Source organism: Carassius auratus, chromosome 49 (genome assembly GCF_003368295.1).
Source record: "Carassius auratus strain Wakin chromosome 49, ASM336829v1, whole genome shotgun sequence".
NCBI lineage: Eukaryota > Metazoa > Chordata > Actinopteri > Cypriniformes > Cyprinidae > Carassius > Carassius auratus.
Genome location: NC_039291.1, coordinates 5,063,992 through 5,090,465, shown reverse-complemented (window position 1 = coordinate 5,090,465; position 26,474 = coordinate 5,063,992). Strand labels below are relative to the sequence as shown.

At 36.5% G+C, this 26,474-nt stretch overlaps 2 protein-coding genes and 1 pseudogene across 3 annotated transcripts in view; 1 reads left to right on the top strand and 2 right to left on the bottom strand.

Annotated features, from left to right (window-relative positions):
- Positions 1-10,580, top strand: part of LOC113066069 (docking protein 6-like) — an 80,131-nt gene extending 69,551 nt beyond the window's left edge. The window contains exon 8 of the mRNA XM_026237675.1: positions 7,848-10,580. Within this exon, the coding sequence (XP_026093460.1) occupies positions 7,848-7,996 (149 nt within the window). The 3' untranslated portion in view covers positions 7,997-10,580. The remainder of the gene's footprint in view (positions 1-7,847) is intronic.
- A 570-nt stretch (positions 10,581-11,150) lies between these two features.
- On the bottom strand, positions 11,151-17,518 carry LOC113066068 (CD226 antigen-like). 2 transcript variants are annotated; one of them, XM_026237672.1, is made up of 6 exons: positions 16,917-17,518; positions 15,214-15,540; positions 14,740-15,096; positions 14,042-14,138; positions 13,414-13,468; positions 11,151-12,280 (listed from the first exon to the last, which is right to left on the bottom strand). In XM_026237672.1, exons 1-6 carry the CDS (start codon positions 16,981-16,983, stop codon positions 12,149-12,151), a joined length of 1,035 nt encoding a protein of 344 aa, XP_026093457.1. In that variant the 5' UTR covers positions 16,984-17,518; the 3' UTR covers positions 11,151-12,148. The 2 variants fall into 2 exon arrangements, with proteins under 2 accessions (XP_026093457.1, XP_026093459.1); XM_026237674.1 differs by having other exon boundaries at positions 11,151-11,562.
- A 107-nt stretch (positions 17,519-17,625) lies between these two features.
- Positions 17,626-26,474, bottom strand: part of LOC113065902 (rotatin-like) — a 55,883-nt pseudogene continuing 47,034 nt past the window's right edge.

Below are 26,474 nucleotides of genomic sequence, written 5' to 3'. Positions count from 1 at the left end.
CAAAATAATAAATCCGTATTATGCCACATTTTGAATAGAAATTCACCACTCACTCATATTCAGTCAGGTCAGCAGCGGTTTATTTGTGTTCACATAGACTCACTGAACAGCGTCAATAAGGATTTATAGACCAAAGATGCATATCTGCGGAGATATATGGATATATTTACTGATGTTTACTTCAGATTTCTTCAGACAGAATCATAATTTCTATTCATTTTCCACGGATCTGATTATAAACAGCCTCTCCCAGCGATCTCTGTGTGTGTGTGTGCAGTGGTGTCAGCTTGTGCTGTGTGTGACTCAGACTCTGATTGGGCCTTCCCAATGTCAATCTTAGAGTGTCATATCTGGACACCGCCACATCGTGTCACATGCTTCCTGCACACTTCCTGGTAGTTATCTGGCCAAAACAACACTGAAACACCTCCGAAATATCCGAATAATAAACCCGCGATTACGATAGTAAAGCTTGGTATGAGAATTTCTTGAGCTCTGGGGCGTTTTTATAAAAAAAATCGAAAATGTACATCGGAAATGCTAACTTGTGAAGCGATGAAAAAGGCTACAAATAGCATATTTTTACAACAGTAAACGACCAAATTCCACCCCTGATCGCTAAAGGAAGTTATTATAAACACTCGACCGGGGGTTTAAAGTGAGTTTTGAGTAAAAGTATACTAATTATTTCATAAATTGTCTGATGTAGCTTGATGCTAACGTTAGCTCCGATGCTACTAATAGCAGGTGCTTTTCTTCTTCATAATGCATTTTTGTCTCAATAATTCACGTAAGGTCGTAAGAAAATGTTTTGTTGTATTTTTATAGTAAGACTTTTGATAAATAAGGGCTAAATGCAAAGAGAGACTGAAGTGAGATCGCTGCTTTGTTGCTTTGTAAAGCCTGAAAAACCACAATCAAGGCTAATAAAGGTGGAATAAAAACAAAAGAATAATGATAAAAGAATAATGCGGATAATGTGTCATACCTGGCGGAGGTGTGAAAGACTCGTTTGGTGAGAACAATAGAATCATGAATGGGGAGTTTTGCAAAGCCAACACACATACAAAATACACAGGAGAGTTTACATGTGAGATCTTACAGGGATGACAAGGGCCATAAATCAATCTGATTAGCCTTCTCTAAAAACACACATGACATGGCCTTAGAAAATATTTCATAAAATTCAGAGTTTTACAGATTCGATTATGAAAAAGTTTTGAAAGACTTGTGGCCTGAGCTACACTGTGTTTTCAAACTCATTTCCTACATCAACATTTTTTAAAATACATTTAAAACATATGCTTTTAATATTTTTATTTTTGTTTTTATGTTTGAGCTTATATATCTCTATTATCATAACAGTCTGAGTGATTCTGATTCCTGAACAGTAAACTTTAAAGTGTCAGCTTTGTGAACAAAGGTTGATTGCGTATCTAGTCAGAAAGAATCATGAGCAGAAACCTTTTTATTTTGGGTATGTAATTTCGGTCTCCATGCCAAAAAAGGGGGGTTTCTAGTAAGGGGTTAATAGTACAGTGCACATTGTTAGTGGTGTGTTGGTTGCAACCTAGTGCCCATTTATGCCACAACTAGACTGAGTTGATGCAACCGGCCCATGATGCAATGGCAGAGATGTCATACTGTAAATACAGCAGTGAACCTTGCATCCTTTTTTTTCTTTAGCTACATCTATCTGTCAGTCTGACAGAACATTATATTTGAATGATTGTAAAGGATTACGAATTTAAAAGCATTAATGAAATTTACACAATAAATACGAAAGGTTAAAACAAGTACAATACAATACTGTAGTTTCTGCTCTCCATTCTAGACCTGCCTTGTAAGTCAGACTGATGTGACCATCTTGCTTTAACGTCAAGCCAATGACAAATCGTCTGTGTCCCACTAGGTTAGATCAGTGTACTGCAGCCTCTTGTATATGTACACAATTGTTTGTGTGACAGTTGTGGTGTAACCCGGAGCCCCGGCGCCGCAGGAGCTGTCTTGCACACAACACATATATTTGTTTAACATCCCAGCAGATAATTCCTTTTTTTTTTAATGTCCTATCCAACTGAAACCAGGCCACAACTTTGTGCAACTGATCTGACGTATAATGACTTTTTTTTTAAAGACTGGCTTGTTTTGAGTGAGGTATGAAAAGCTTGTTTGGTTTCTGTCATTTTATATGAAGTAATGAAGAAGAATGGAGAGGTTGTCACTTGTCTTCTTCTCTGGTCATTGTTAGTTGGAGCCCCTGCGGTGGGAACTGACGGTGTTGGCCAACTGGCTGTTTGCAGTCAAAATTGGGAAGTCAAACACAGCGGCACTTCTGTCGATGTTATTAGTTCGAATAAATGTAAAACAAAGCCAGTGTTTTAAAATAAATCAATGCACATTTTCTGTGCATGTTACTCCTTTAATTACAAAGTTAAGAGGATATGGTATATTTCCAGTTTATTTGATGTTCATCAAGTTCTCTTTGCCATTGTATACTAATACATTTTTTTTTTTTTTTAATTCGATTTTATTTTTTAGTTTGAGCAATTTTGTTTACGAGCTGTTGTCATCTATTTATTCTTTTGTAAATTAGCTTTTTATTTCAGTTAAAAACAAATAGTTTATGGTAGTTGCCCACTCCTGTCAGGTTCCTGGTGAAGGGCGGCGATTTAGGACGGGGTGCCAATGATAATAAGGGAGGAGGCAGATGACTCGTCACATCCACCCCCCCCCACCCCCCCCCCCCCCCAACGATATCCCCATCATCAGGGCGCCGCCCACACGGGAGTGCTACCCTCCTCAACTAGGCTCAAAACGGTCGGAGTGGGCGGGGTCGGGGATTCCTCTCCATGCAGTCCTCCCTCTCGCACCGCGCCAGAACAGAGACAGAGAAACCGGGTTTTAGTCGACAGCCTTAACCAACCACAGGGTAAGATGACAATAACAGAGAAGTCACTTACCCCTTTTGTGGCTGGGGGGCTGTCTCCGTCATTCCTCCGTCCCAGTCTGGGTTTTCACATACTTTTGCGAGCGAGAGGGAGTGACATCATCAGGTGTTTCCCAACTACGCTGTCTAGGCTCCGCTCCAGCCCGCATTCTCCACCAGTGTGGCGGGAGGAGCAAACGACAGACACAGTGGGCGTGGCGTCAGGCCTCGGAGAGGCTTTTATTAACAGAAAATAAAGTAAAATGCATTTCCATCAGGTGTGCCCCATCACACGCCGCCAGCCCTGGCTCATCCAGTGAAGGGCGGCGATTTAGGACGGAGTGCCGCTGATAATCAGGGAGGAGGCAGCTGACTCATCAGAATATATATATATTAGGGCTGGTAATTTAACGCATTAATTACATTAATTATTAACACATTTGACACGCTTGCCCCGCTCCAGACCTATGTGGATCATCTGCCATTTCATACAGTCGATTGATGACTAATATGAGGCAGGACAACAACTTATCCCTGATAATAATTAATATCCATAAAATTCAAGATATGGGCCTAAATGCCCGTTTGAAATTTTGTCTCATATTTACATCACACAGTTAAGAAATATCACACAAGCTGTAGGCAAAGTGCAATACCACAAGAGTGCAAATGGGATACTCATCTTATACAACAGTTCATTAAGAAGTTAATGTTGTGTTATTTTAGACACAATGACTACGTTTACATGGACACTTTTTGGTTCAATCGGACTGAATTCATTACGATTGATGAATCTGATTGTAGTGTTTACATGAATGCTAAATAAAGTGATCGGGTTGATGTGCGGGTTTATATGTCACAAGCTACAAATCGGAATAGATTTTTTTCACACTGCTCAAATCGTGAAAGTGAAAAGTGAAAGTGACATAGATATTATAGAGTTTCTCACTGTTTGCACATGATAACCACTCTCCTACACGGTTTCTTTATTTGTTTTAATATTTACCCGTTTATTGATAAATATACATATAAACCGCTGTGCTGTGCTGCTCATATGTATCACGGGGGAAAAAAAGCCCCTCCCCACACCCAAAATGGGTTGCCTTTGGATGAGTCTCCAAAACAAGGTTGTCCTGCTCACTTCACAGTTGCCGAGTGAAAGGAGAGTTTTATAATGACAGGACACGCATTTATACAACACTTTATTCAAAAGGAAGAGCCACTCGCGCATCATACGTCATTACGTTATTTCTGCGTCATTGCACATGCGCAGTCCTTTCAGTTTTGTGGTTCAATCCGATCAAGTGTTTACATGCATGCTCAATCGTATAAGAAGAGGAATAAACCACACCCTTCAATCTGATCGAAATTTCATTCAGATCAGATCGATTAAGGTGTTTATATGAACGTTTTTCAGTCCGATTGAGCCGTCAATCTGATTACAAACTGATTATTTGGGTGCATGTAAACATAGCCATTGTTGTCTGTTTTGCTCAATTTTGCCAACCAAAATATAAAGACAAATCTGAATTTTTCATCCCCAAGCAACCCACAGTGGCATGTAATTTGTTAATCCACGTTTTGAACAAATTTGGTGAACCATTTGGCGCGTTGAACCATTGGCCATAGTCGTGTTGGATTTGAGTGGCACTGCACAGAGCTATCGGTGTATGACATCAAAGTACCGCGAGAGCGATTCAAAAGCACAAGGAGTCGTCGGCTTTCTAAGCTCTTGCGGTACTTTGATGTGACACACTGGTCGGTCTGATGATGATGATCCGCTTCAAGTCGAACAAGCATAACGATTCAATGAAACATTCATAAATAACCATTTATTTCACTCCTGAATGAATCAGCCATTTGAACAAATCAAACGAATGAATAAATAACTTGATTTAATCTAATCTAATCATTAAGACATTTTCCACCACCTATTGGCAGTTTTAGTTTATTATTTAGAGTATCATTTCATTAAAGAAATAATTAAATATTTTCTTGGTAATAATAATAATAATGAAAGTTATAGTTAACCCAACCGATTACCTTTTTGTAATCTCTGTTTGATGCTTTGCACAACAATGACTTGATCTTTTCAGAGTAATTTCTCCAAATTTGATGTGCGATTAATTAATTAATCACCACATCATGTAATTAATTAGATTACTTTTTTTATTGCTTACCATGCATTATATAGAATTTGACTCAAAAATGTTCTATTGCTGTATATGTCTGTTGAAATTAATAATGGATTTATAATGTACACTACAGTCACATCGTCTGGTTTTTTTCATTATGGTTTGAGTGTTTGATAAAGAAACAGTTTCCTGGTTGCTCAGGTACACTGTATTGCCTTTGTTATAAGAAAGTGATACAGCTTGTAGACTCCAAACACTGCAAATATTGTGAGAGTGTTCATGTGTGTGTGTGTTATCATCCAAGTGCTGTTTATCTGGCCGTTGCTTCATTTCCTTCATCCTGTAGAGCTCACTGCCAGCTCAGATCATTTGTGGCATGGTACCCTGACTGCAATTTCCTAAGGTGATGGAAACACACGTGGATGGTGTCTGTTGGCAGGTCACTGGAGCCACAGAGGCATAACATGTTTACCAAGCATGCAGGACAAGGGACGCTTCGACTGCCCTTGGGTTCATACAGGCTCCCTCAAATCCGCTTACATCAAAAGTGTGACATCGGGATGAGAGGACACCTTCTTTGCCGCCTGAATCATGTACCAGAGCAGGAGCGCTTAGTTCTGCCACACTCAACCCTCCTCCAACACACCTTCCTGGAATTTTCAGGAAAACACAAGGGTGATCAGATGTTCGGGATGAGGAGGGTTGGAAATAAACTCCATTTCATCTTCACCTAGTTCACACAATTAAAGATGCAGACACTTTAGGCTCAAGTCATGATGGTGATGTCAAAATGATTGCTAAGCAAAGCATTACGTGTGGATTAGTAAGGTCAGGGTCTCCAAAATTAAGCTGAATATACATAAAATCAGTACCTGAATCACTCAGATATCTGCATTGTATCAGCGCATAAAAAACATATGCACTGAATTACATCTTATCTGCTTTACAAAATCTTCGTATTCAGTACTGTATTACAGTAAGTTATAAACAAATGTTCTAGTATGAATAATAAAGCAAATGTCTCAACATACCTGTACAAACGAAACATTTGCCACTCTCATCTTTTTTGCACTATGAATTTGCATAAAGCATAGTGTGATTGACTGGTTATATTAAACACTGAATATATATATATATATATATATATATATATATATATATATATATATATATATACAGTACTGTATAGTAGTTAGAAAAAAAGATACTTTAGCAGTAAATATTGGGACAGTACATCATCACAAAATTGACACTTACAGACCGCATTTGCTTCTGAATTCACTGCAGTTCTTATTTTTAGTGGCAGATCTTTTCTTCCATGTTGTGACATATTTCTCAGCATTACATATATATGTAGTGTGTGTATACTGTCAAAATATAAAAATAAATAAAATTAATGAATAAAATTAAAATGACAAGGCTTTGATCATAAAACAAAGCATTTGGATATCATTGTAAGAGATTATTGGGAGATATGTAGAGACAACTGATATTTAAATGCAAGTAGTCTTACTTTACTGTTATATCTCATTGATTTAAATACAAGCTATCAGTATTTAATTTTACCTTTTGAAAGAAAGAAAGAAATGAATAAATACAAATAATAGGCTACAAATAGTAATACAAATATGATTAAATAAAAATACATAAAGGTTCAATAAAATGTTTCATAAAAAATATACAAAAATAAAAACCGACTCATTTCATATGTCAGGGTTGATTGGAGAAATCAGACACAAGTCTGTCGTTTCACTGGAAGTTTGACATTTTGATTGAACATTATTACGAAAAATAAATAAACATAAATTGTATGCTTGAATGAATTGTTCACAATAGGCTAAGATCTATAACATAAATTTAGAAAATAGATGAAATGAGACTGTTCAACTGAAAAAGAGAACAGTCTCATTTTCTCTTGTTCTTTTTTGCAAGCCATTGTGTATCTGAAAAGCACATATACACTGGAGATAGTATGCAGAATTTAGAATTTAGCATATTCAAAAAAAAAAAAAAAGGGAATCGGGACAGAGAGCTGGCGCATGACTCGGCCCTCTTGTTTTTGCTTAAAAAAAATGCATTGGTATTTCATAAAAAAAATATATATATATATATATATATATATAGCTATATATATATATATATATATAGCTATATATATATATATATATATATATATATATATATATATATATATATATATATATATATATATATATATATATAAGAATAATAATAATAAAAAAAAGACCAAACACAGAAACCGTTCACCCAAACTAACCCACCCACCCACCTGTAAAAAGTTACAATCTTCCATGCAATTCCTGTACGTTTCTCAGTTGGATTGTAAATAAAGTCTGTGTCATTCGTCGTGAGCTTGTGTTTGTTTGTTTGAGTCAGTTCTTCTCTATACATGGTCTTGGGATTGTTAGGAAACCTACTTGGGGAGCAGGTATCCTCGTCTCACCCTTGATATTCTACTCCTCCTCATCCATAATTGATCACACAGTCACCTCTAGAAAATCGAGTTAAGTCATCTTCCTCTCCTGCGAGCGTGCCAAACACTGATAGGTGGAGAGTTGCCAAGATCTTCTTTTTTTCCGTCTTGTTTGAGGAACAGTGCGATATTAATGCACAAAGGCGATCAATGCTGCATTCAAAAGCACAAGTTAATCGATGCACATAAATGTGTTTTGCCGTCCAGTTCTTATTATCTTTACACGAAAGCCGTTTGAAATCACTGCCTCGTCAATAACATGCATTATGATCTCTTTGGCTCTTTTAAGGTACGAGCTTGACTATGACACTCATTCCACGAGCGCAGACGTTTCAAAGCTTCCTTTCCGAGCAGACGGAGGAGGAACGGAACCAGGAGCAAGCAACAGCGGCCTCTAGTGGCGGCGACAGGGACTGCAGCAGCTCGCCGCTCCGTTGACGTGCGCTGTCACGGCTGGACGAAAGCCACGACTCACGGACATTCCAAAGCTTTAGGAAGCTTCTAGACACATGTACAGTATGAACTCTCTCTCTCTATATGTATGACTTAATAATTATTTGTAGAACAGTGTGTATATTAAGAACTCTAGAGGCCTCTTTTTGTACGTTGAAGAAGAAAAAATGCCAAAAAGTTGTACCATAATCTTTATTTTCCTTGTGTAGTTGAGGACAAATGGACCTCCTGCTGTTATTTTTCAGAGTTACTGTAAATATAATGCGCTGTAGCGTTTACACAACAAGTTTCTTGCATTTTTGTCTGTCGTTGTAATGGGACACCTACTTGGATTCTGTCAAACAGTAGGCCTACCTGTTTGTGTTTTAGCACCCTGCACTTTTAAATAGACCAATATCAGTGTTTGTTTGTTTGTTTGTTTTGGGCGGAGCCTATTTGGTGGCAGAAAATGACAGTTAGACTATAACATAGCAGTCTATTCAAACCATGGAATAAAAGAATACAAAATGTAATTTAAAAAAATTCTGACTTTTTTCCTCGCAATTCCGAGATTATATCACACAATCCTGGTTAGAAAAATGGACTCGTCATTCTTTCTTTTTAGTTTATAATCCCACACCTCTGTTGTTGTGTTTTTTATTTTATTTATTTTGTTCTCAAGGAGATAAAAAAAGAGAAAAAAAAGTCAGAATTGTAGATAAAATAGGTAAATGTTATAGTTTTAAATAATTATTCATGCATGTATCTCAACTGTAGGGCTAATACAATATGTCCCTACAGTATTTTCAAATTCATGCTTTAAAAGTAGGGTAATAATAGCAGGTTTGATCCGTGCATGGTCTGTCCGTTTAAACATTTGCATTTAGCTTCAAATAGCGTCTTTGTCGACAGAAGTATATAAAAATTATTTGCATTACGATTCTGACATCCAAATGACACAACAATAATATGTTTCTCTTATTCCATGGATCTTACCCTCTTCCCTCCATTTGTTCCCAGTGTTTTTCTGCCACCACAGTGCGTGAGCTGCAAGTGATGTAACTGTGACGTCTCCTCCAAATTGGTCTATAAGAGCTTGTTTTGCACTTTTGTCATTTGCTTTGGGGTCCATTATATGCAGCAATGTTGTCTGTAGATGTCTGCAGTGTGGTGTTTTGGGAGGTATGATAAAATATATAGTTTTAAAGGGATAGTTCACCCAAGAATTGGATGCTCTGTTATCATTTGCTCACTTTCCAAACTTTTTTTTTTTAATTCTAAATGACTCAAAAGCACTATATAACAAAAGGGTCCACAAAACTTGATTCTGAATATTCTGAAGCCATACTGTTGCATGAGGAACAGACCCAAATTTAAGTCATTACACAATCATATCGCAAATGTAAGATTTTTTGAGTCAGATCTTCTCAGTGAATCTGTTGATCTAGTTCACAGAAGCAGCTCGAATGATTCATTTACTAATCTGGAGTCAATTATCTGGTAACAGTGCAGTCATTGAGTTATACAACTTTGGAATGACGTGAAGGTGATCATTTTTGGAAGAGCTATTCCATTTAATAATTTCCCTCCAAAACCTAATTTTATATTAAATGAGTTTCTGAAATGTGTCTACACACTGGATTTGAGGTCCGGTTAATCTGAACCTTCTCACACTGCAGAAGAAGTGCCTTCAGACTCTGCTAGACTGAGACTCTGGCTGGAACGCTGATTAAATGAACATCCTGCTAGCCATCCAGCATGTTTATAACTGAATTACGTTTATACGTTGACGCGGCATTTGTCTGAAAGAAGAACGAAATGTCTTTTCTCTCCCTGCAAAGGAAAATGCTTTTCCAATAACTCAGCTGAATGACTTTAAAGGTTTCAAAGGTTGAACCGATCTCGTGTAGATAGCTGATGATAGAAGAGTGCACAGAAACAATAATGCATTCAGTGTGACAATCAATACAGATTTACTCAACCGTAAAATACCTTTAAATGACTTTTGATGTTTTGTCTAATTGTGCTAGAAAACCTGTTTCAACCAGAAGAATAACACAATGATCATGTCATATCTCATGATGTGGAGCTAAAGGTTTGAGAAGCACATGAAGAATCCCCCAACGTCCCCACATATAATTATATACACAGAAATCGTTCTAGTCAGCATCTAGTAGAGCTTGAATGTGAATTAACCTCTGTTTTATTACAATGTGCATTGTTTTTTTGTTTTTTTCATTTAAAAATGTCTTTAAAATGTGAACGCCCTTTTCTAAGGGGATTTCTAAGGGATATTTGGTCAAACACTGTGGTCAAACACTTTAAATCCATGAGATTTCAGACCTTTTTTGTTTGTTTTTTTTTTCAGGCATCATTTCTTGTACAATGTCTTTCTGGTTGTGTTAAAGCATTTACATCAGTTTTAGTTTGTCTGTGTGTATGGTTATTTGTAATTGTTGTTTTTTGCTTTTGTTTTTTATCCGTGTTTTATTTTTAGGCATTGCTTATTTTGTCCTGTGTGGATATGTCAATGTTTACTGAGTAAAATAAACTGAATGGACTTTACAGAATCCCTTGAATATTGTATATGCATCCGCAATAAAGAAATAATTCACCAGAAAATGAATGTATATAATAGCCTGTATGTATAAATCAAGCAGTTATTTGAACAAAAAACTACAGTTAAAACAGTAATATTGAGAAATATTTTTTTGTTTTACAAGTAAGGAACTGTTTTCTTTTCTAAATCTATTTCTAAAATGTATTTATTCCTGTGATGCAAAGCTGAATTTTCAGCATCGTTACTCCAGTTCTTCATTGTCATATAATCCTTCAGAAATAATTGTAAAATTATTGCTGATTTGGTGAAACACATGAGGCAATAACAGAATGTATGTTGAAAACAGTTGTGCTGCTTAATATTATTATTGTGGAAACTGAAAATTTGTAGGTCTATACTTTCAGGATGAATATAAAGTTCAAAAGAACAGCATTTATTTGAAATAGAAAGCAACATAACACATCATAAATGTAACATTGGTGACATAGCAAAAAGTTACATACTGCAGCTTTAAAAGAATTAATTTAACAAATGAATAATAATAATAATAATAATAATAATAATACAAACTTACTCCAAACTTGTAATATACATAGAGAGAGAGAGAGAGATTCCCTTAAGATTTGTTTGTTACCTAAATAGTATATAAAAAAGAAAAGCAAAAAGTCAACATTAAATGTTAATTTCTTTATATATAGAGTCTTAAAGAACGTACATCTCCAACGACATCATACAGGCATAATACAGTGTCACAAGACCAAATCTAATATCTTTTAGAGTACCAAGCATATTTTTTTGATTTGTAGATGCATCAAAATGTGATTCATTTTATTCCTGTACATGTTAAGTGCGCTGTGCTCGAACATCACATCTGAACTTTTGAATGATCTTAATCATTTATATCTCACAAAGCAAATCATATTCCGCCTGTAAGCTGAGCATTGTCAGTTCACCTGTGAAAGATGCAGCCTTCTTATCCCAGATTTCATTCGGGAGACTGGTACTTCCATTTCTGCGGAGAGAAAGCATTCGGACAAAAACTGAGAAACGAGACAAAGATGTGATTTGGAGAAGATTCATCCACTCGAAAGCTCTCTGAGGTCCGATCATTTGTTAATTAGAGTCACTCAAACTAAAGTGTTTTACTTCGGCGTCTGCTCAGAGCGACTGTGCTTGGCTTATATCTGGATTTGAAACAGTCCAGAAAGCTTCTTAAGAAGATTACCTGCCAAACTGACTTCACAGAAGAGCAAAGAGGACATTTTCCCCAATGTGGTCATGAGCAGCCAACATCCAGCACCATTATGCAATGAAATACCATGTAATGTGGGTTCTGGGCCAGGCTTGAAAGGTTAATGTAATGATGAAGAAGACGATGATGGTGGTAGTGGTTCATCAGATGACAAATTATATGCATGGCTCCATTAATCATCTGCATTATTAGGAATTTCCCCTCTGATCCATCCATTGGTATTCAGGTGCAAATGCATTTCTTGGCACTGGCGTTTGGTTTTTTGTTTTACGATTTCTGCTGTTCGGCTACAGCTAGTTTTTCAACTAGTTTCAGTTTTTCAGTTTTAGCTCTGTAGTACTGTATCTCATCTCCTTTGTTTTTGTCTTCCATGAGCTCTCACTATCTGAAAGTTAACATATATATCTTTATCTTTTGCCCCAATTCTGGTCCCCTTTTTCATCCTGTCATAGACACCGCCGTGATCATATGGGTTACGCTGCCACAGAAAGAAAACATTCAGTGTGAGTTATGAATGAAAATAGCATTAGACCTACTGCAGTTGCATTAGTGTTAAGGGACTTTTATTAGTGGTAGTTATTAAGCAAAGATATTTTACTTGCCCCTGCTGGGGCACTGAACCACTGTTCAAAACAATATTCTAAACATTATAATAGAAAATGCAAAGTGCAGAATTTGCTAACTATACTAGGTAAACTAAAAATGAATTTGGGAGAGATTGGAAATGGGTATGAATTTAATAACAAGGGGTGTCTTTGCATTGCATTTTGTAGACGTTGTTATTAATGAGGCATCATGTGTTAATCCCAGCAATGAAATATGGAAATATGTTTATATATAATATACAGCAGCGTGAATTTCATGAAATATGTCCAGGTTATGCTCAGTGTTGTTATTATTAAAACTTGATTCTAAAACAAATAGAAATAATTCAGAAAATAGATCAAATATTAATGTTAGAAAACTTTGCAAATGTTGCGGCCACAACAAATTTTAATTAAAATAAATTCAAGTTAAAGTGCTTGAATTACTAAAACTGATATTACAATAAATTAAATGTAAACATCATTATATTTCTGCTATATATATATATATATATATATATATATATATATATATATATATATATATATATATATATATATATATATATTTAATCGTATATTAAAATAAAAATAATATATTATGTAATTTTACACATATATATTAAAATATTTAACAAATTATACATATAAAATAAAAATAATCTAAATATTCTGAGAATATGATGCTACTGTTAATATACTAATGTTAACATAAAAATGTACAATTGTTTTAAATTGTATAATTCCAGGAATTAAATATTTATATTCCATGGTAGTATTAGTTGATTTTAATAAACCAATCACATTTCAGTATCAACCAGATCAGTGCATTATAATATAAAAATAGTCACATTATCCAATTTTAATCACACTACAAATATGACGGAGCACTGAATTAATATGAGCAAAGTAAGTCGCAATAATAATTTTTGAAAACTTGATTTTGTAGTGAAATATGGACGATGAGATTCACACAGCAACAATGCATGCTCAGGTGTGTGGGAAATAAACTGATTGACATGTTTACCTGTCTTTTAGCAGGATGCAGTTTGATTCTGTACTCCTCTCTCTTCCTTTTCATCCTGTGAAAACCAGTTTAGAAATTGAGTGACGGTTTTCTCTAGATGACAGACGTTAAAGGCCACTTAATCATTTTATTAAGGATACAGGAAAGCAAACACTGCAGTATAGAGATAACCTCGCTTCACTGCAAAATAACAAACTGCACACTCAGTATAAAACTAAGTGAGGCTGGCTGCAAGTGTGGTGGACATATGGCGAAGGCTAGGAGGGGATGGGATTTCACAGCCAGTTATCTGAGAGACCTCTTAACAGACAGACCAAATGCTTATAACTTCATACCTAATGAAAGCTATGGGAAATGCATTGTCCTTCAACCTTCAATCCAAATTCAGTCACAACATGCACAGAACACAAGACTATTATACCAGCGGTGAATCTGTTTGTACTGTTTTTAGTTATGTTAGCCCTCATAATTTCCTCAACAAAATTGGAAAAGATGCTTTTTGCTGTTTATCACCTGCTAGAGCACACCATATAACAAAGAGACATCCTTACTCGAGTTCTCAAGGTGGTTTGAGCGTCTAGTGTAAAAACCGCTGGGCGTTTATGAATAATACAGTGATATGACACACCTGTTCAGCCACGTCAGTAATAAAATCATCAGAAGAGCGACGCCAACCAGCCCTCCTCCAATATACACATACAGCATGTGATGAAGACCCCTAAAATCTGAAATGAGGGAGAAACAAACTTCAGCTATAAAAATATTCATTCATAAATATTTCATAGATAAAACTCGAATGAACTGAGCTGCGACAGGACAGTGTTGTAACTTATGTGTTGTAATTCTCAAAATAAAACAATGGAGTATGACAAAAGTAACAGTTGGTGGCAAAATATTATTAAACTCATGGTTTTGGTTCTTAAAAAAAAAAAGGCTTTAATTTTCTAAGTCTATCCAGAATCAGAATTACGAACCTTGAATGCAAAATGACATCGGATGTATCATTTTAGATTTTCTTTTTCTCAAAATCTTTTAATTTCTTGATTTTCTATGCTTCATATATAAATCTTGTATGTTAGCCTGAGCAACAAAAATTATGCCATGCATGGAAGCATACCACCATTTCTAATTTATCTCTTTGTTGTAACATTTTTTTTGTTTTGCTTTATTTTTTTTGCATTGAAATGTAGAGAATAAAAATGAACTGGATTTAATATCATTTTAACCTACAGTAAGTTTCACCCCACGATTGATTTTTGGTCCTTTGTAGAAAACGGTTTGGTTATCTCTGTTTTAAATAAACAGATAGTTCAGGCCTTGTCCTACCTTGAGCAGGTAGAGTGGTCAGCAGGATTGTGGTGGACTGGACACCGGCGTCTGTGCTGAAGTTGCAGCGGTAGAGTCCTCCATCTTCTTTGATGATGTTGGTCAGGTGTAGACTGACCTCCATAGCATCACTGCAGTTCAGTCGGGCTCTACTGTTGAACTCGCTCAGCTCCATGTCCTCTCCTAGCATCTGACACGTTGCTATAATATTACTACTGCCCAGCTCGGCATCCAGTTTCTCAATGCTTACTTGGTAAACCTCACCGTTATGGACATGGTCACATATAATGGTCAGGTTGTCATTCTCTGTGACCACCAACTTAGTGTCTGGTTGAATAGAGAAGGTGGCGGTGATCGCTAAAAAAACAGAAAGAAAAGTAAGGAGATTGTTAACCTAGTTGGCTATTCTCACTGTAGGGTTAAACCTGTTAGATTACCATGTCTGTAACATTGCAAAATATTTTCTTCATTCACCTTCTCTTTCGACAAATGTGTCTTTGGTCCATGAACCCTGAGGATAAGTCTGCAGAGAGCAGTGATACTGGCCGATGTCATCGTCAGTGACGTTCATTATGGAAATACTGCCGTCCATCTCGGTGGTTTTCAGAAACTCCACTCTGCCTTCATATGATGACTCAAAGTTGGTACCATACTGAGGATGATAAACGGCTACAGGTTTTGAAAGAGACTTTTTAGTCCAAGAGACCATGATGAGCTGGCCAGTCCACGGACACAGGCAGTCCAATATCATTCCATCCTTCAGTATGACTTTTGATTCCGGGGCTTTCATCTGAACAGAGCCTAGAAGACATTAAGAAAGTGCGGGAAATCAGACGGAGAAAAAAAAATTGGACACAAAAGTATACAAAATCATCTAAAGGTACATCATTTCAAGTCATCAGATACTGGCAGAGAACATCAGAGCTCAAACACACATTCTGACCAATACTTTTTTTGTTTTGTTTTTTTCTCTGGGCATTTGCAGTTATTGGATTTTAAAAGGTAATAGTTTTAACTAACAAACTTTTGATATATTAGAAATGTTCAAAGTTTGGGGTCTGTAAGATTTAATTTTTTTTATGTTTTTGAAACAAGTCTCTTATTCTCACCAAAGCTGCATTTATTTGAACAAAAGTACAGTTAAACAGTAATATTGTGAAATATTACAATTAAAAAAGTCCTATTTTAACATATAATATAATATAATATATTCATGTTATAGCAAATCTGAATCATCACTCCCACATGATCCTAAAATCATTCAGATATGCAGATTTCAAACGGTTCAAGAAACATTTCTTATTCGTCAGTGGTATTGCTTAATATTTTCTTTTTTGTGTGTGTGGAAACTATTATGCTTTTTTAAGGATTCTTTGATGAACATTGAAAGCTATAATAGATAAAATAGAAATACTTATACACACAATACAAAGGCTACATTCCTGTTTGCAGGAAGTATTTATTTTTATTGTTTTATTTATTAAAAAACAAATGAATTGGAGTAGAAATATAATTATGTAATTTAAAGTTAGTATTTTTACTTTAATGTTACAAAAACTATTTAGTTTATATATATATATATATATATATATCAGCAAATTTCAGTCTTCCATATTGGATTATTAAGCATTAGTTGAGATATTTTTTCGGTTGAGAAAATTTGTCATGCCCTATACCTGATATATATCCAAAATAATCGAACTATGAAATTTGTGTCAAAACCCAGTCCTACAAAATACATTTGCTGGTTTGCCTTCCATCACCAAGAACCTTGTTTATTGGAATTGCAGCAGAAGAGCCTCATAAAGCTAAACATTAATGGTTAGGAAACTGTATTTTGTACCCTTATAGAACTAAACTAACAAAAACGATGCAACCAACAGCCACACGTACAAACTAGATACTTTCGATGTAACCACATATTCTCCTTTCCTAAAATGATTATAACAAATCTATTTCAGTTATTATTACTTTTTCTATTTTACACATCTTTAAACATATATTAATTCTATCAGCACTGAAAGTCAATCAGTTCATTTGTGAACAGGAATCATGCGAGAGAACAGCCATTCATGCTTACATCCTTTGATATATACACAAATTACCAATACATAACAATGTGTTATAGTTCAAATGTTTTTATAAGCAAACGTTTCTACCTTTGCTACAAACATTACCTTTCAGAAAACAGAGCTGCATCATGAGTACCAAGAAGTACCAGTAATCCTTTTGTACTGCCTCCATCTTGCTTCTCTGAGACTAAATGAATACAGCATTGACGAGGACCGAGGCGACCACAGCACTTTCAGTGTTCAGCTGCAAGACTCTTCAGGCACATCCTCAACCAGCAGATAAACACTATTAGAGAGGAGGTGTTAAGTTCACCTACTGTAACTAGAAAGGGCTGAATTCTGGCCCACACATTACGTTATTTTTTCACCTGAAACTGAAAGAGCAGATTTAAAACCAAACTCTGAATTCCCCTATAAAATAAAACATACATAGTGAAGGAAAAATCATGACCTTATGTACAGTAGTTCATCCATACAGTGATAGTACACCCCAAAATACAGAGTTTTAAAGCACATGCGATCATTTTTGACAGTTGGGGATTGGAGAGACGTCTACTGTAAAACCAGTTCATTTATTGATTTGCTCCAAAACAAAAATATAAAAAAAAACTCAGAACTAAATATTCCGTATTCTACCAAAACATAAATAAACATTCGCATTAGTAGGTGACTTTCATGATGGCCATCATCAGAGAGGCACTTAGGAGCTGAAAATGTGAGATTTCTCGGGCACTTCAGAAGACAGACGTTCGGGGTTTGTCACTTGTCTGCTCTTCATCTATATGAACAAACAAACAGACAATTACCTTGAATTCTCAGGAAAGATCCATTCCTAATCCATCTACTGCTGTAGTACCATCAGAGAGTCAAAATGAGAGGCTCTACTTTGATCAAACTGAATATATTCCCACCTTTCCTGGCAGACGTGTATGCCTCTTCAACTTTCGGTCTGATGGATGGACACTTCAAAGTGGCCTCCGCCTTTGTTAGAGGAGATATGCAGAATGGGAAGATAAAGGGTGAGATGGATCCCACGTGAGAGATGATAGACTCGCAGGTAATTTGTGTTTCTAAAAATGATTGTGAATAGCGTCTTATGTCGCTGCCAAAGAACTATTTCTTGATTCTAGTACTATTTTATATTTCATTAACTTTGCAAAAACAAGATGCCATTGAATAAATGACATTACCTTCTGATTGTCGTGCGACAGAGCCCAAAGCTCAGAAGCTCCTATGGTACGTATTTCCAACCCGATCTCACGGCAATTCGTACATTTTTCACAAGGTGGCTTATTCGTACGAATTCGTATGACCACACTCGTACAAATTCTTACGATTGTTGCCAAATCGTATGTATTTTACGAGTTGCACAATTCGTATGAATTTGTACGAATGACCTACACCTGACCCCGCCCCTAAACCTAACCATCACTGGGGTTTAGACAAATCGTATAAAATCGTACAAGTGAGGTCGTACAAATTTGTACGAATAAGTCACCTCGTAAAATACGTACGAATTGGCCGTAAGATAGCGTTGGTATTTCTGAGGAGCCGCTGCCCATTTAATATTCAATTTAATATTTAATTTAACATTTAACATAAAATGTTTATGCATTTATATGTAATACTTTGTAAAACACACATAAACATACATACATTTTATATATATATATATATATATATATATATATATATATATATATATATATACATATACATATATATATACACACACACACACAGACACACACACATCTCTTCATTTCATTATCTATAATTTTATATATAAAATAATAAGTAATACAAATGATGTTTATTGATAGTGTTTGCGGTTTCATGTGCAGATCCACATCAGGTAAGACAAACCTCTTATTTCCTTCACTTTGTACAAAAAGGAATTGAGTGGAAATGTTGGTTTGATGTGTAAAAGCATTATCACTTCATTGCGGCTGTTATTACATCCGGATTTCAGTGTTTGTGTGTAGCAAGACTTGCATGTGTGTAAAGGTGTTTTTTTTTTTTTTTACACAGGTAGTGTCGAATCGATATTATCAAAATAGAGTCTACATCACAGACCCAGCCCAAAAAATTTCTCCTCTTCTTCCCCTGAATTATCATTTGCTTTAAACATCAGCCAGTGAGTTACCTTCAGCAGTACCCCTTTGCAGTCCCTTGAGATGACCAGGTTGGCCAGAAGTGAGAAAGCCAGACTGCGGATGCTGCTGTTGTCACGGGCAACCTGGGAGGCCAGTTTCATCACCCCATGCATCAGTGAATTTGTGACCGCCGTCTTAGGAAGAACATCCTGAACTGAGCCTGAGCTACCACTGCTGCTGCTGCTATATAAAGCACTGCATGCTGGAAGAGAACAAAAAAACAAAAGACAGAGAGACTGAGTGAACTTGATCATGGAACTAAAACCTAAAACATAAGCAAAGAATTAGAAGAAACTAAGCAACTATCTCTGTATATATACAGTATACACACACATACACAGAATATGTATACATATCACTGTCCAAAAGGGGACAGTCATTTTTTTATGATAAATTATGAAATTAATACCTCTATTGAGAAAGAATGTATTAAACTGATTTAAACAATTTAAGAAATAAATTAAGAAATAAATGCTGATAAATTTAGATAAATCTATTCATGAAAGAATCCGGAGAAAGAATTATCACAGTTGCCACCAAAAAATTAATCAGCACACCTGAAAACTGATAAAGTTTCAACTGTTGTTTATATATATATATATATATATATATATATATATATATATATATAAATGCAGCCTTGGTGAACATACGAGACTTCTTTCAAAAAACAAAAAAATCTGATTTCTAACTTCTGAATGGTTAGCATCATCTTTTCCCATGTGGTGCAGCAAAGTAGTGCTACAAGAAAAACTGCCAGCGATATAAAACCACAAGCCTTTTCCTTTTTGGTAATCTATGCACCTTGTCTCAAAATATCACTGCACAGTTGTGTAACAATGAGCATGGAAACTCTGTTGAAGCTGAATCGTTCCACTGTTTTAACTATTTAAAAAAACACACACACACCCATTTTCCTCTGGTCTAACAATGCTGAATAGAACAGCAAGACTGCAGGTGAATCATTTACCATGATTCTATATTACTGAGAGACCTCAGTGGGGTTTTTCTTGTCAAAGAAATCCAATATTAATCGGCCAGATGAAAGAATGAGGGGTTGTGTGCAGGTTAATGAATTATATAATAAAAGTGACAGAGGACAGAATACGTTGTTGAGGAAAATGTGCTGGAGGGCTGATTCCATAGTTGAAGAACCAGCCTCATGACCTTTCAACATCACCTGCTGTTAACACAGACCTGGAGAAACACCACACGACAGCATCCTATTGTAGTAACACCACACGTGTGGTGTTTCTCCAGCCATATTAACAGCCCAAAACAAAAACACATGAACAGACACAAAAACATGTATGCGCCCCCCACACACACACACAGATGTATATCTACAGACGCCCATGCACTGCTGGCTCTTCAACCAGGTGTGAAGCCACATCCTGTCTCAAAGCACAGCTTTCCATGAGCTCAGATATGTGACACAGAGCAAACACTGCGTTCAAGTAAACACACTCACGAACAGACATTTTCATCTACAACTGTCAGTCTCTCTCTCACACACACAGAAACAGACGCAAACGCTTTCATGTGTAACTGTCTTGCACTCTCTCTCTCTCTCTCACTCACACACACACACACACACACACACACACACACCATGAACTTTCAACACCACCAGTCACCATGAAATCAACATGGACATTTTTCTTAATGCTGTTTACTATAAATTATTTATCCATGTACAGTATTTTCTTTTCCTTTTTTATTCGTGTGCACTGGCTCAAAGGTAGGACAGTAATTCCTCCCCTCCAGCAATTTTGTAATTCACATAATTAAAAAAAAAAGACAATGGCCATGTACACACTGCATGTTGCAGGAGTGACAACTAGGGATGCACTGAATACTTGGCTGAAAATAACTACAGAATGTTATATTTTCTAAAGCACGATCGAATTGCATGTATTCTGACAGCACTGTACGAGCTCACGGCTCCAGGGTTCTAACTCCAGAGCGCAAGAAAAATCTGCGCTGAACTTCTTACTCTGTTGAATTTTTTTAAAGGCAATGTGACAATATGATACTTGCGACAAATATCTTTCCAAATTCGTAATGACGATCATTTATAAATATGCATTATTTTGTCTAAAAAGAAGCACTGAGATCTTCCTGTGGGTTTCTGTAAAAATAAAAGCAGAGAAAAAGCAACAACTCCACATTCACACATAGTGTTCAAATTGGGATCTGTAATATAGTTAATAATACATTTATACAAGACGTAGTCAACCAGATGATGAACACTATTAACAGCAATTTTTATATGATGCAATTACACTTGTAGCAAAATTTGGTAGTCCTGTATGTTGTTTCAGGGTTAGCATCAACTAATGTCTGCTAGAATGTAAAAAAAAAAAAAGTGTTCAGTGTTAAGAAAATATTTTTAAATTGTTGTTTTGTAATAGATTTTTTATTTGAAAAGCAGTAAAACAGTAAAAAGCACATTTTGGCAGTTTAATTGATGCAATATAGAGAGCCCTACATGGAGGGGAAAATTTGAAAACCCGTGTTCAGTATTCGGCCTTCAGGCCCAGTGTTTCATTTTAATGAAAATGATCCAGCCTAATCAAATCCAGCCTTATATTTTTTCTTGTTTACAAAGTTATTTCAATCAGTGCAAGGGGAACCTACATCATGACATTAGGCAGGTGGTTTTAAAGTTGTGACTGATCAATATACTGTATACTGTATATATATGGTAGCAGCTAAATACATCAAAAAGTCAAACTTGCTCAAGCCAGTCAAAGTAATCATTTACACCTTAAGTACCTTCCCTTCACAAATGCTCCACCCTAGTTTCCAGTATTCTAGGAGTAGGCTTTGACTATGACACAATCCCTTCTGTGGCTGTCGGGCTCGTGTCAGCCTTGCTTTTAGCACACAATGGCACTTACTGTACTTCCACATGACTCATGAGAGGGTTACAGTGAGCACAAAGCTCATTTATTATCTTAGCACCCTGTCTTTTGCTTTGTAATCCTCTTTTCCTTTGTCATTCCCCTTTCTCACTCTTGTTCCTCCACCTCTCAGAAGACTGACCCACTGTGCAGTCAGCCGTATAGACACAGAGCAGTTCCAGAACTGCTGTCGTGCTGAGATCGTCGAGCAGGAACCAGGCCCACAGAGCCATCAGCACCGCTGCCAGATGCAGCTCTGTAGCCACAGACTGTTGAGACAAAATTTGGCAATATCAGTCAATACTGGATATTTAAATGTCTGTACTAATTTTCATATTTTTACATTTAGATTAACAATGCCAACATCTGAATATAATGTTCATATTTTATACTAGCTCAATATGATAATTCATCAGGGACTGCAGTCTGCCTGTATGACTAAATCTGATGTCAATTGATGTGCAATGTCCCATAATTAAATAAACAAAATCAAAACAAAATCATTATAAAAAATAAAATAAAAATAACTTTCTTAAATAAAAAAAAAAAAAAAAAAAAACAAAGATGCCATTGAATGGTTTGGAAAAATGTATGAATATATATAATACACTTGTAGCATTTACAACTATAGAATTTTATTATTAGCCATAACATGAAAATATTAATCGGCTTATCAGCATACCTAACAAACTTTAAAAAGGGCTATACAAAAAGCTAAATAAATATAAATTGTTTTTGTTCTCATTGTTATTTAAGTTTATATATATATATATATATATATATATATATATATATATATATATATATATTTTTTTTTTTTTCTTCTAATTTTTCTCTTTCATAATTTTCTTGTTTTGTTTCTTTTTCCCTTGTTGTGTTAATCAATACAATATGCAGTCAATATCCTTCTATGCAAAACAAGACAGTATGTACAAAAAAGTTCATTCTTTAGAGAACAATTTCTTCAATACCTAAAGTTGAAAAATAATAATGCCTTTTTGAACATTAATTTAAAGGCTGTTTAATTGATCAAATATACATTCAACAATCTCTGGTTGATTAACTCCTGTTGATTTATATTTCACAGAAATGATCACATGACTTATTATATGCACACCATCTTGCTGGGTGTTCTGTAGATTTTCTTGTAAAGACTGCAGCTCAGTTCTTACAAGAAAATCTGCACGACGCCAATAAGATCTCAAACCCACAGGGGATTTCACCCACAAGACCTCCTGTGAGAGTGTTTGCGGATACTGTGCAATGAATGTTACTACTCAAATAATCAGCACAGGGAAGATTATTTGAAATGACCTACTTTGCATTCATTATGTTAATACAGACAATTTTGCAGTATCTCTAGAATCATCTTAAGTTCTCTCATGCTGTTCTCCATCTGATGACATTGAACAAAGACAGTCAGAACAAGATATCATGCTGATAGTCGTAATATTGATAATGTCTTATTTATATATGCATAAATTTGTGCAACATTTCCCTGTTTGTATTAACTATAACTGCAGCACTTCATAATAAGTTTAATAGATCTCAACAAAAATTGTATGTTGCCTAACAAATACATGATTTACTAACATAGGTAATGTTCCTGGATAATCATCCTTTGTCATTCCTAGAAATACTGTACCATCATAGGCCTACCCCTAAATTCAGACCGCATACAGTAATTAGTTAACTTCAGGACTAATGAAGGACTTTGATCCAGGATTGTTCAACCACTGTGATTAATTAACATATTTTCAAAAATAAATAAAGGTAAGAGTGTATGATGGTATTTATTTACTCATAAAACAATAAAATAAAATAAAAATCTTCTGATTATAATTACATTTTTAAAAGCATAAATATAGCGTGTAGGAAGTCAATTTGTCGTCATGTGACAAGAATAAAAACAGGAAAAGATATGACAGAGAAGATCCTCATGTACTCATGTTACCCTTAATTATGTATAATAAAATATACCTTGAAATTATTTTACTTTTTTATATTACTAAAATGTTATATGAGACTACATTTGTAACTTACACAACAGTAAATATTAAAGATTTTCTTTAATCATTAATACATGCCAGGCTACACATCTTAATTATTTTCAAACAATTTTATCAAATATAATCAGGTTTTATTTTTGTTTATATATATTTTCCCTTTACCTTTTGACATATAACAGGTCAATGTACTATAAAAACATCCTGTAACTTTCAAAACTCAAAACTTTCTTGTTTGTTTAAAAACTTTTTTTTATTGAAACCAAGCTCAGAAAATGACTCCTTTTGGAATGTGCCACTTTATGATGTAATAGTGTGGCTAAGCACCGCCTCCGCAGAAGATGATCAACCCTTGCTTCTACAGTACTGCTTCTTTAGCCCCGCCATACAGAACCATACAGATGACATTACAAGATTACAAGACACTGTGTAGTCTAAGCTGTGAATATAGTCTTTGAATTCCCTTCCTTGGGATCCTAACGTATTTAGAACAGACAATAGTGTTGTTGTATCATGTCCCGAATCAGTTTCTTTTTCAGGTCAGAAGTGGTGTGATTGTTTTGAGTATTCAGAAATAGAGCAGAACATCAGTTTACTTTTGGGGATTTGTGTCAGTCTGTGACACATCCAATGTAGACAGAATCTATAGTCTAGTGTTAGCAAAGAGCTCCAGATCGTTTCAGTGAAACTGTTTGTTTGCTTTACTTTGCTATGGATTCATTTTTAAACAAGACAGTATGAAGCAGGCTTTTCAGAGAGACTGCAAGTAAACGATGATGCAGCACTGAGTGGAGCAAACAGTAACGTTGCAACACAGGAGTGTGAGTAAATGTTTTTTTTATCACTATTGCACTGTCTGTTCCAGACCGTTTGATATATACTGAGTATTTATAAGTCTTTAACCCAAATGACCCATGTTGTTTTTAGAGTATGTCACAGCAGCATTTTGACGGGTGGGGTGGGTCCAGGGGCTGTGAGAATGAGCGAGGCCCGTGGAGTTTTTGGAAATGAGCGACACCTGCGCCACTCACCTGTCTCGAGTCGCATGAGGAGCTCCAGAAGATTATTGCATCCCACTGCCACTGATCACAGCGTGAGTATAAGAAGGCAGCTGGTGCAATGCATACCAGGTTTTCGCTGAGGAGCCGAGCTGGAGAACCAGGAGCTCAGCGTCGGTACAGCAACCATGGCGACTGGACACGGCGTCTCCATTCCCTCATTCAGGGAACGAGGGTTACCATATGTAACCGAGACGTTCCCTTTCAGTCGGTCACTCTCGACGCCACGTCAGTGACCGACGAGAATGGGATCCCTACCAAAATGCCATGGGTGCTGCCTCTTCCAGTGCCCTGTGCGAGACACCATTGCCCCTATTAGGTGTAGGCCGGGGCTCGGTGAGTACCACTTATGTCTCAATTTGGAACCCAGCCTTCCATGAATCTCAAGAATTCATAATGAAGGCCTGGTGCCGGACATTTCACCACATCCAGCTGCCTCGGGTGATGGAGGATCTCAACAGTGTCTACAGTATGGACACTCTGGAGCAGTTTAAGCAAGCTGACACTAACCAGGGCCTCTCAGTGCCACTACCCGTTTAAGGTGAGAACACAGGAGGATACCGGCTCTACACAAAAGCTATAGAACCTAGTAAACGTGTTAGGGGTTGCTCAGCCCGCAGCTCTACAAATATCTGTTAGCGAGGTGCCACGAGCCTGGGTTATGTTCCTGATAAGCCAGGGTTATGGCATCCACAATCCAGTGGGCCATCTTCTGCTTAGATACGGCATTCCCCTTCTGCTGGCCTCCACAACAGTCAAAGAGCTGGTCTGAGATCCTGAAGCTTTGTGTCTGGTCGATTTAGCATCTCAATGCTCGGACAGGACTAAGCAAAGCCAGGGCTGGGCTGGGTCTGCCTCCTCCAGGGGCAGCGCTTGCAGGTTCACCACTTGGTCTTTGAAGGATGTAGTGGGAACCGTGGGCAAGTAGCTAGGCTGGGGCTTAGGATTACATGGGAGTTAGCCAGCCCAAACTCTAGGCACAAATCGTCAACCGAAAATGCATGCAGGTGCAAGTGCAAGCAAGAGTAGAGTTTTCAACTAAACAAACTTTAGCTCAAATGAATGCAAAGGCTAAATTGGGCCCTGCTGTGGTGATTTAAGCACTTTTGCCGAAGTGGTGGTGTCCACTACCTCCTGGGTAGGTCACCTAGAACAAACGTGTCCCATCCAGGGACCAGACATGGAGTTTCCAAAGGTCTGGACGCAGGTGTCAAATGGTCAGTAGATCCTTCCTCAGGGTGATCGCCCAAGGAGGGGCTGGTAGGAGTAGGTCAATACGGCGCCACTAGCAATACTTGCTCCTCATCCTCCGGGACTTTGCACAGTGTCTGTGCAAGAAGGCTCACTGGGGGAAACCCATATTTGCGTAGGCCCTGTGGCCAGCTGTGTGCCAGTGCGCCCATGCCGAGAGATCCCTTGGTCAGGGAGGAGTACAATTGGAAGTGAGAGGTCTCTGAAGAAGCAAACAGGTCTACCTGAGCAGCTCCGAACCATCTCCAAATCAGCTGGACCATCAGGGGATGGAGTCGTCATTCTC

Coding starts and splice junctions, on each gene's coding strand:
- LOC113066068 (XM_026237672.1), bottom strand. CDS start 16,983: ATGGAGGCAGTACAAAAGGATTACTGGTACTTCTTGGTACTCATGATG. Junction 14,139..14,739: donor GACCACTCTACCTGCTCAAG/GTAGGACAAGGC, acceptor CCCTCATTTCAG/ATTTTAGGGGTCTTCATCAC. Junction 13,469..14,041: donor TTACTGACGTGGCTGAACAG/GTGTGTCATATC, acceptor TGGTTTTCACAG/GATGAAAAGGAAGAGAGAGG.